Source organism: Phocoena sinus, chromosome 18, assembly GCF_008692025.1.
Source record: "Phocoena sinus isolate mPhoSin1 chromosome 18, mPhoSin1.pri, whole genome shotgun sequence".
In the NCBI taxonomy this organism is placed as follows: Eukaryota; Metazoa; Chordata; class Mammalia; order Artiodactyla; family Phocoenidae; genus Phocoena; species Phocoena sinus.
The window spans coordinates 71242792-71253578 of record NC_045780.1 but is presented as its reverse complement, the minus strand read 5'-3'; the positions used below and the strand labels follow the sequence as shown (position 1 = coordinate 71253578).

General features: G+C 42.1%; 1 protein-coding gene across 7 annotated transcripts in view; it reads right to left on the bottom strand.

The window, feature by feature from the left end:
• Positions 1-579: 579 nt before the first annotated feature.
• The window catches only part of TPP2 (tripeptidyl peptidase 2), a 67797-nt gene continuing 57589 nt past the window's right edge, over positions 580-10787 (bottom strand). For 2 of the 7 annotated variants that reach the window (XR_004346667.1, XR_004346666.1), the window contains 5 exons: positions 10121-10217; positions 8991-9121; positions 5578-5780; positions 3292-3411; positions 580-1520 (listed from right to left, as the gene is read on the bottom strand). Coding sequence is in view for 4 of the 7 variants with exons in the window: in XM_032611175.1 (XP_032467066.1) it covers positions 1431-1520; positions 3292-3411; positions 5573-5780; positions 8991-9121; positions 10121-10217 (646 nt within the window). In the remaining 3 variants the exon portion in view is untranslated. Of the gene's footprint in view, positions 1521-3291; positions 3412-5572; positions 5781-8979; positions 9122-10120; positions 10218-10787 lie in introns of those variants that run through there. The other 5 variants (XR_004346668.1, XM_032611175.1, XM_032611176.1 and 2 more) reach the window with 5 other exon arrangements.

Below are 10787 nucleotides of genomic sequence, written 5' to 3'. Positions count from 1 at the left end.
TTCTGAGCATCTCAATTCCCTGACTGGATTGAACCTGTCCATGTGTAGGTGAAAGCACGTGTTTGTCAGAGAACATGCATGCGGTTATTCATGGGTGCACTTTAGATGGCTCAGAAACTGTGCAAAATGTCTGCGTGCATATGTGCACTTTTTCATAAAGGGTCTAACGTCTTCATCAGATAAAGGAGCCAATTACTCAAAAAACAGTCACGAATGACTAAGACCAGATGTCTGGTAGGCCTTTTACAGTAGTAAATTCTAAGGGAAGATTTAAAAACCATACACACACAAACACATTTGCTATAAGACAGTAGAGGCCTTTTAATATTGTCTACATGTGCTTATTTTACGGAGGAAGGATGAAAGAAGTATAGTAGCCAGAGAGATAAAAATAAAAAATTAAACCTACACAAAAGTTAATCACATAATAAGATTCGGAAATATATTCAAATAATTGCAAGCCTATAAGAAACATTATAAATTATTTCATGTTGAATTTTTTGTCTATGGATTTAATGTATTATTCATTTCTGTTCTAACCCCAAATTTTATTTATGAAAAATTAAGACCAACTTTAAGAACCTTCAATATTCACTTTTATTATTTATAAAAAAATTAAGGTATGAGAGTGCATATGGTGTACTGTGATCTTGGGTTTGCACATTTATTCACGTGTTTACATTATTTCAACTTTAATAAACATACCATATATGTATCTTTACAATACCTGATACAGATTTAAGCTGTCTGGCACTTATACATGTATTATTAGCTCATTCTGATGCTCTGCACGTCAAGAAGATGTTAAAAATGATTGGCCTGAAATAACTCCAAGATGAAGACTGATTGAAGCAGTTATGCTCCAGCGTTTGCCACAAATTTATTTGTGCCGGTTTTATTTTCTCCCCTTAATTGAATGTAAACGTTTGCCAAAAAAAAAAAAAAAAAAAAAAAATCTGGAAATGAAGTTCTGTTACTTTTTAGTCTAATAAATAATTTTAGCTACGCTTAATGTAGCTTTTTTAAGGCCTTCATACAATTGAAAAAAATTAAAGTCGCGCATGTTAAAACCCTGTTCATTTATAAAATAAAAAATAGAATTTTATAGGTTTGCAGTTAAAAGTTACTGTTCAAAACCTCTCATGCATGTAACAGCTGCAACCCAACTGAAAGTCCTTGGTGCTGGCAGCCAGGGCACAGCCCGCTGCCAGCAATGTGAGGCATTAAGAAAACACCATGATGTCAGAGGTCTAGATTTACATGTATTAAGCCACACGCCAGCAAATTCTCTGATAAATACACATCATTTTAATAATCAGTATTTGATAGCAGATGAAAACATGCATTAGACTAAAAATGCCACAAATTTGTTTTTATATCCATTCACTATAAAACTTTCTTTTTTAAAATTTAAAGTCTTGGTTCCTATTTTAGAATACACAGTAATCAGGAGGATACATGATGGGGAGCCAGTTTTCGGTAAAAGACGCACAGTGGGTCCATCCAAGCAGCTTCATCAGCTGTAATAAAACACACACAATTATTAAAGAACAGATGTTTCAGGCTCAGCATTTAGGGTAAATTCTGTATTAAATATTTAGTCGTAATAAAGAAGCAGCAGGTAGAACTTTCCTTCCATCAACTCACCCACAACCTTCCTTCCGCCCGACCCGCCTATCCTGGCGATTATCATCACCCCTGCCAACCCTCCTGCCTTCCCTCCCTCTGTCCTCCTGGCTTCCCATCGACTTGACATGACTGGCTCCTTTCCTTCCGACCACCCTAGTTTCCTTTCCCTCACTCTTCCTGAGTGCCTACGGTAGTCAAACACTGTTCTAGGCATTAGGAAAAAGCACTGAACAAACTCACTTCCCACTTTCAGGAAACTTAAGTTCTATGCAGGAAAGCCAAACAGAAAGTCAGCAAGCTAATGAACAGATAATAAATAAGTAAAAGAAATGTATCAGGTATATAGTAAAAATAAAACTTGCTATAATACAGACTGGGAAGTGAGATGGTCAAGAAAGGGATCTCTGAGGAGGTGACACTTAAGCTGAAATCTGAGTGACAAGAAGAAACCTACTCTGTGAAAATCTGGGGAAGAGCTCTCCATGCAGCTGGAAGAGCTGGGTCCTCGAGAGGGAAAGGGTGCGCTGTGTCAGCCAAGCAGAGAGGAGGCTGGGACGGCAGAAGCAGAGTGAGGACGTGGGAGTGTGATATGAGATGCAGCTGGAGAGGCCGCTGGCAGGGGCCGGACCACACGGGCCTTACAGGCCACGGGGAGGAGTTTGGATTTTACTCTAAATGTGACGGAGCTTCACCAGGAGGGGTCTAAAGCCATCTTTTCCGGCTGCTGTGTGGAGAACAGACAGCAGGCGAGCAGAGTGGAGGGGAGACAAGTTATGAAACATCCCCTGGTGTGAGCATCTGGGTGGATCGCGAGCTTCACAAATGTAAGAGCTCAGTTCACAGCCTACGTGATGAGAAGACATTAAGTTCCAGAAAGAGCTCTCTCAACCTCCTCAAAGATCTGAAGAAGTGAATTTGAAATGTCTTACAATTTGAACTGACAGAAAAGGTCTGAGAGTAAAGATAACCTATAGTTTACTCTAATTACCAGAAATTGCCCCAGGAACCTACAGGTGAGTTTTACATCCAAAGAATACCTTCAATATGAAGACCAGACCCTCGGCCGCCTTTGGCAGGACCAGCGTACCCCAACCTCCATATACCCTTTAAGCATAAACCAACTATACGTGTACAAAGACAAGGCTAGGCTGAAACAATTTCTGTGGGGTTCAGTGAGTTCTTAGAGTTGACACTTAATTTGTGCAGAGAGCTCAACCACAGAACTTCCCTCCATATACTACATGGTAAAATAAAAAATGGCCTCTCGCGTCAAATGAAGAATAAAATCAAACATAAACTCTAGAAGTTCAACCGTTTTAGAACTGAGCCAACATGTATTTAAAAGAAATCATCTGCTTCCTTCACAAAGGAAACCTGTCTTCTAACTACACAAAATATGCAATGCATTTTGCCTATGTTGAAAACACTAGAAGCTAAAAATATAGGTTTTCTGGACAGGAGTGAAAAATGTTTTAAAAATTTAAACAGCTTACTGACTACCTTTCATGCATTTATTTTATAGTTCACATTATGTTAATTAGACTAATAATTAGTCACGATAAAGCTGGTACTGTTTTATCACTACCGTAAGGCTTTCTAACTATCTTGTCACTCTACAATATTGAAATGATACCCAACAGTGGCAATTTTAATATCACTTACTTGAATACAATTTTTCCAGTTTTCTTTTGTTGGTTTTTCTTCCACAAGTTTAGTTGCAAATTTAAGGCCTCTCCCATACATTTTATTTACGAAGGCATGCTTGTATGCAAATGTCAAAACCTACAACGTAAAACAAGATACAGCTCATCTACAAAACATTTACAATTTAAGGCATATTGCTTTAATAATGAAAGAACTGGACTTCCCTGGTGGCGCAGTGGTTAAGAATCCACCTGCCGATGCAGGGGACACGGGTTCGATCCCTGGTCCGGGAAGATCCCACATGCTGCGGAGCAACTACGCCCGTGCGCCACAACTACTGAGCCTGGGTGCCACAACTACTGAAGCCTGTGCGCCTAGAGCCCGTGCTCCGCAACGAGAGAAGCCACCGCAATGAGAAGCCTGCACACCACAACGAAGAGTGGCCCCCGCTCGCCGCAACTAGAGAAAGCCCGCGTGCAGCAACAAAGACCCAACGCAGCCAAAAGTAAATAAATAAAAATCAAAGAAAAAATAATAAAGAAGAAAAATAATGAAAGAATTGAGGCTTTAACAGAAGTGTAGCTTTTCAAATGAACATGTTACATCAAGTAAATTTTAACAACTTTTTAAAACAACAATTAACATCTTTAAAAGAGCTGGGTATCCCACAGAACAGATAATCTATTTGGGGAAAGAAAGCTATTATGATAAATCACTAGCTGTTGGAATCCATACCAAAATACCTCTATGCAAAAGAAAGCAGAGCTAACGTAAGTGATGACAAAATTGCAAGTTAGACGTACAAAACTATAGTCACTATAAATCACCAAAATTGCGAAAGAGGATAAAAGTAAACAAATGAAGTGTCATATTATATAAACATGTTCTTACTTTCAACTGCTTCCTTTTGTCCAAGTTTTCTACCTTTAATTACTGCATTTGTCAAAAATACTCGTAAGCATTTGTTTATATCTTTAGTCTCCACTTCTAGAATGTGCAGCATGTCCTCAAAGAACGGAATCCTGTCACACTTACCTGTATTCTAGAGATAAGGAAAGGGTTCAGCAACTGTTGCTACAGACACAGTAAGCAGGCAGGTGATATAATGCACACCCTTAACGTATGAGCGCTGTGGCAAGAACAGAATTCTTTATAACAGGTTTATTGTGATGCTCATCAAGTGTCTACCGACTTGATGCCGGACCAGGCTCTTATTCATCTTCTTCCCAGTGGCGAGCGCAGTGTCTGGCACACAGCAGACACGAGATAACTTTGTTAGTAGTAACAGCAAGTATTGCTGACGTCCTTCCAGGTACGTGATACTCATTCATAAAATCCCACGGTACGCACCACCACAGTCCCACATGAGCATTCGGTCACCCGCCTACGGTGACACAGGTCAAAGCGGCAGGGGCAGAATCCAAGCTCCAGGGGCCTCATTTCAGATCCAAATTCTTAACCTCTGGTGCTGCTTCCTTCAGTTTCTGGAACATTACTGAGTTCCTTCTATAAAAGCACTACTGAACTGAGGTGGAACAACCTGAAGCAGATAGGAAGAATTTTCTCCTACTTCAGAAGTCTTTACTACCGATCACCATAGTTAATCTTGAAAACAAGCACCTGTCTCCTAAAAAACCGCCACAGTTTGTGCCGGAAGAAGAATTCCACTGATTACATTTCCTTTTTTCTTCCTTTATGTCCAGAAGAAAGGAAGACTGGCAAAAATACCTGTAGCTATATAATCTCTACTGTTAAGAATTATAGTAGAGAGCTAGAAGGCATTTTACATGTTTTTATAATCTAAACCCAAAAAGCTCATCAATGTTACTTTTTCTACACTGGGCTTTAAAAACTGATCAGGTACAAATCAAGATGATAGTTACTTAGAAGTTAGCGTTTGGAGAGAAATAACAAGTATCTAAACTAACCAGAATACCGCCATCTCCATCCCTGACAAATGAGCACAGGGACAGGTGTGGGAAGGTACGAAGACAGCTTTCAGATGCCCTTAATTTTAGCTGATACATAAATGGCTTAACCAAAAGCCCGCCACACACGCTCTCCAACTGTTTCCCCAGCTAGCGTGGTCCACCAGCCCCTGTGCGAACAGACCAAACAACGGTCAAGTGGTTTCAAAGCCGGGAAGACCAGGGAGGCCTCGCTAAGCACCTCATCTTCTTCGGAGCCCAGCTCAGCCTCGTTCCATTTATCCTCATCCTCTCTGGCCGGGCCCGCTGGGCACAAGGGATCTGGGATGCACCCCCAAGAACTGCAGCGAAACAAGAAGGAGAAAGGGTACCTTACTGTCGAAAAGATCAGTCCATTTAGTAGCTTCCCAGAAAGTTTCCGTCAGAGAATCCAGGGCGCTCTCTCCCTCCTCCTCTCTCCCTTCCAGGTCGCCTGATGCAGCCCCGTCCTCCTCCCGGGTCTGGAGAAGGTGGTCGGCCAGGGCACAGCCTTTCCTACACAGGGCGTCTACGAGCGTCGACTTCTGCTTGTCCATGTCACTGCGTGCCAAACCAACACATTCCACAGATCAGGAGAGCATCTTTAGAAGTACAGCCTCACCCGAAATTAACCTCATGCCTTCTCTGCCTAAGATTTACAATGCAGGAATGTGGTGTAGCCATGGAGAGACATCTGCATTGTGCAACACATGAGCCACTCTGTTCCACACACAGATTAAATGAGTTAGGATCGCTGTAATCGGTTGAAACAGCATGCCATGCGCAACAGAGGGGAAAGACTGTTGGATCAATTCTGTCAGCTAAGAAACTCTTAGAACAGTATCTTCTAAGTGTTTCAACTTCTTATGTCAGTCGTTACATACTTGTGCAGTCGTGAACTGTCACGCATACACAGAGCAAAGGAATACAAGGCTTACTCTAGCATTTTAACACATTAACTCATTTATACTCAAAATACTCTATGAGCAAGAGACCATCAGTTGCCTCTATTTTGCAAAGGAGGAAATTGAGGCACAGAGAGATCAGGCAATCTGTTCAGGGTCCCACAGTTAGGGAGCGGCAGATCCAGGACTCCGAGCTCTGCGGCTGGTCCTGGAACCCCTGCTCTTAATCGCCGGGGCCACCTGTCTTGCTCCAGGCAGGCGGCTTTGTTTCTGACGTGTTCCAATGCCCAGAACAATGCCTGGCACGGAACAGACACTCAGTAAATTGCTGCTGAATGAAATACAGTAACAGCCTACACTCCTGGGACAGTACTGGCCCCTCCAATGCTTATTTGACGCATCCTGCTCAACTCCTGTCAGATACGTCTAAAGACGAGGATTACAAGTGCTGAGAAGATGACCAGGAGGCACTCAGATATGGGATGAACAAACTGTCTACTGGTAAGCATGATTCTGAAGGACCCAGAGTGAAATGTGCCGCCTATGAAATCCGCTGGGACTGTAAAATCAACAATTTGTACAAAAGACAATTAAAATAAGAAGAAGAGGAAAAAAACCCCAACACAATGCCAATAACCTGCTACAACCTAAGTTACCCACCTTAATACATTTGCAATGCAGATGAAATTATGCCTAAAAGTTGCTCAAGAGTTTATGAGCAAAGAGTTTCAAAGTTTAAAAGAGCCAACTCTCACTCTCTTTCCTGGAAAGCGTTTCTGGGGACTTTAAGTGCTTGGTCACTGTGGACTTAAGAACAGAAGGATGGACAGGCTTTCATTTACTGAGTCCCTCCTTACCCTACCACCTCTTAGATGCCAGGCGGCGCCTGAAATGTCTCGGCAGTACTTCACTCATGCTCTACAGCAGCCTCAGCAGTCAAGCGTTATCCCCACGTTGTGAGGGAGAACGGGGGCCGTGGAACACAACTGGGCAGGCAGGGCAGGTCTGGATATCCATTCACCTACAGCATCCCGACTGACTGTCCTGGCTGTCCAGAGGAGGGCTGCAGGATGCAGAGCTTGGAGGGCGAGCTGGGGTGACAGGTGTGCTGGACTCGCCAGACCTGGATTGAATCACCTTTAAGACCCCTTTCTATTTCCGCATTCTCTGATCCAATAACCTAAATTCCACATATCTGGAATGTTCTCTTCCTACCCTCTTCTAACTTTGAACTGACCTGCTCGGATTAAATACCTATTAATCCATGATGGTTTCCCTGCTCTCCTTCCCACGGGCTTTCACAGTTTAAAATACTTATTATAACTGTTAATCATATTCCATCTAGCAATTATCATCTTCTGTATTAGGCTGTATGTTTCCTAAGAGTAGAGAGTGTCTTGTTCATTTTTTTTTACATCCCTCTCAGTGGCGCTACATACAGTGCTCGGTCAATAAATCTCTCTGAATCAAAGTTAGTTAGGGACTGATCAAGGTGGCAATAGCTACATTTTAGGAAGTAACTTCAATTAGATACTTTAGTGGACTAAGTAAACTGCAGTTTAATTAAAACTTAGATCCCCTACAAAAAGTTAATATTTTTAAGATTACAAAATGGCCGTCTTGCAATTTTTGAAACGAGTGACTTAAGCGAAAGCAGCTGGAAATGAGAAATCCATGCCCCATATAATCCTTTGTATATAACTGGCATTTCATAATATATATAACTGGCATTTCATAATGCATATAACTGGCATTTGTATATAACTGGCATTTCATAAATGGTGGCTGCACCATCCACTATTATTATTAGCAACAATAAAACAGCAATGTTTCGAGAAGGTTCCTTTGGAAAGTGTGAAAGGGTGCTGACAATGGCCGAAAACCTATTTTGAACAAATTTTATTCCGCTTGAACACTGCTGCTTGTAAGATTCGTTAAGACCTGTAGTATCAGTATAAACGATGCAAGGTCAAGAGTTCTAGCAGTTTAAAATCAAGCGTTTTGTATGTATATAAAAAAAATTCTGACTGAAGCAGATGGAATCTTTAAGGGAAACTACCATATTTTCAGGCAGCCTGCAGTTTCAGTTTATTATTAGTTACAATAACGCTAAGAGGAGGAAACTTCTACCCTTGTAAGTTAAGGACCCCCAGGGCTGGAAATAAACCAAAGTGACAGAGGGGAGACTGGTACTGGGAGTGTGGGAGTGTTATCAGGAGATGATGGTAGGAGTTCGTGGAAGGGTGAACGGGAAAGCCGCCGGACCGTCACACCAGCAAGCGGAAACCACTCTCTCGCACGGATGGAGCCTTACAAACGCATAAACCCAGCTACGTCTGTTGTACACATCACGTTACAGTTTCCTAAAGCTAAAGTATAATCCTCCCACCCTTGTTCTCAAGTAGTACTGTAAACCCAGTTTCATAAACTGAAGTTGCCAGATAATGGCTGTAACCCAATGTGATTTCTTATCACTTTACTAATAAGCATATAAACTAAATTTGGAGCCTGTCATGCTATTGGTCAATCAACACTTGAAAAATTAATTTTACAGGGTGCTCTGTGCTTCCTTCTCCATGTGTCCAGTTCACACATATCCCCCAAATGGCTGGACTGCTTGATCACAGCCACTCAAATCTCTCCACCATGACAGCACCTGATGGTGGAGGAAGCAAACGACTTTTCTTTTGCTTAAACTTAAACGACTGGAGAAAATTACTATAAGATATTTAAGGATGGAGTATCCCCAAATCGGTAACTCCAATGATAAGGATATAAAAAATACCAGAAAAGAAGGATATTTTCAATAATTAAAAAAAGTAACTAAGAAATGAGATGCAAGAAAGAGTATTTACTGGTTAGGTACTTTTTTATAATAGCTGCATCGGGCCTGGGGTCAGTCTTCATCGCAATATAAACTGCTAGGGCCGTTTGATCTATATGAGAAATAACAGCATTTGCAGCTTCGACAATTTCATTAAGCCTTTTCATTCGTTCCTGGGGAGGAAGAAAAAAGAAGAAATAAGGAAAAAAATGGATGTATCCATGAGCCTCCTGACGCATTTCACTTCTGTCGGTCATGCCCGTGAGAGTTAGGACTCCCGTGGTGTGGGACCAGGTAGGCTGTGCAGCCCAGGGGCTCTGCACTAGCTCCTGGTGTGACCTTTACGACGGTCAGCATCTCTAGAAAACCTGAGCTCAGACGGGAAAATACCTACCCTACACCCCCGCACTGGCGCTGAACGGAGTAATAAGCAAGATAACGAAGTTCACAGAAATATAAACTGTTTTCTACAGGGGCAGCTCTTTCCTTGGGTAACTTAAAAGTTCAGAAACCTGATCAGCTATGTTACCCCAGTCCCACAGCACATGAAAACAGAAGTAAAAAAAGCACCAGCTGATGAGACAAATTCCAATTTATTACTGAAACCTCCGAAATGAGAGTAAACAGGAACAGAAGCAACAGAGTCTCACTACGGGCCCCGGGCTGTCCTGGCGTCCTCAGCAGTCCAGCTCCTCACAGGGCCTGCGGGCTCACACTCAACCCTTGGTGACTCTTGATTGGTTATGGCCACAAGCACTTTCTACAGCCAGGACTCCCAGTGAGAGCTGGTCCACTGAGGACAGCTGGGAGCTACACAGCCAATTCTCAGAAATCAGAAACGAAGTTAGCCAAGGTAGTGCAGAGGAGCTCTGCTTTTGCTGCAGGCGCCTGAGACTCCAGCAGGCCACGACCACGGCCTTCTGCTCCCGGCTCTTCAGGTCAAGGTCAGAAAAGCCACCCTTAGGGTTTCCTATCTACTTCTCCTCCCACTGACCAAACGTGAGTCCTGAGTCAGCTTAATGAAAATAGCTCAACAGAACATTCAATCTGAGGCGACACGTTTTCAGTCGGCAAGAAGAGAAGACAAAGACTGCCCCCTTATTCCAAAGGCAAACCTCATCTAATACTGCAAACAAAATAAGAGACTCAGAGTAAAATCGAACACGCCCAACCTTTTCAGCATCCAACTGATGAAGTCGTGCAACGTACAGAGGGAGATAATTAGGGTATGTTTCCTTCAATTCATTATAAATGTCACTAGAATCCAGCCTACATACGTAAGAAAGAGAAACAGTCATTATTTCAGTTCTTTTAGAAAAAAAATAATTTCTGTCTTTCCTATTACTTTACATTGTTTTGAAGTTCCAGTCAATAACCTAAGGTACCAATCTGAAATATAATTACTGACAGAGACTGTATTTATTTGCAGGCAGTATAAATATGCTACCGAGAAAACAAAACAAAAATCAAACTGTAAATTATTTCATTTATGAGTTCAATAAGATGGTCAGAAGAAAGTAAGCATCGACAGCTTTCCTACATACCAGCTATAATTAGATTTATCAACGGGAGGGAAAAAAACATTCAAAAACAGTTAAGAAAGATTAAAAGATCTAGAAATGCCTAAGACCTACAAAGAAGGAAAATTTACACTGTTTTGGAAGAATCTGAAGTCTTGAATGAACAAAGAGACAGATGTTCCACGTTCCCAGCTGAGGAAGCTGAAGAAACTACATCTGTTCTTACTGACTCCACGGCGGGAGGAACAGCAGCAGAGCAGAGGCCGCAGTTTGCCCCGCCTGGCGGGAAACCACTGCGGGGCCTGCGTTCTCAGCAGTG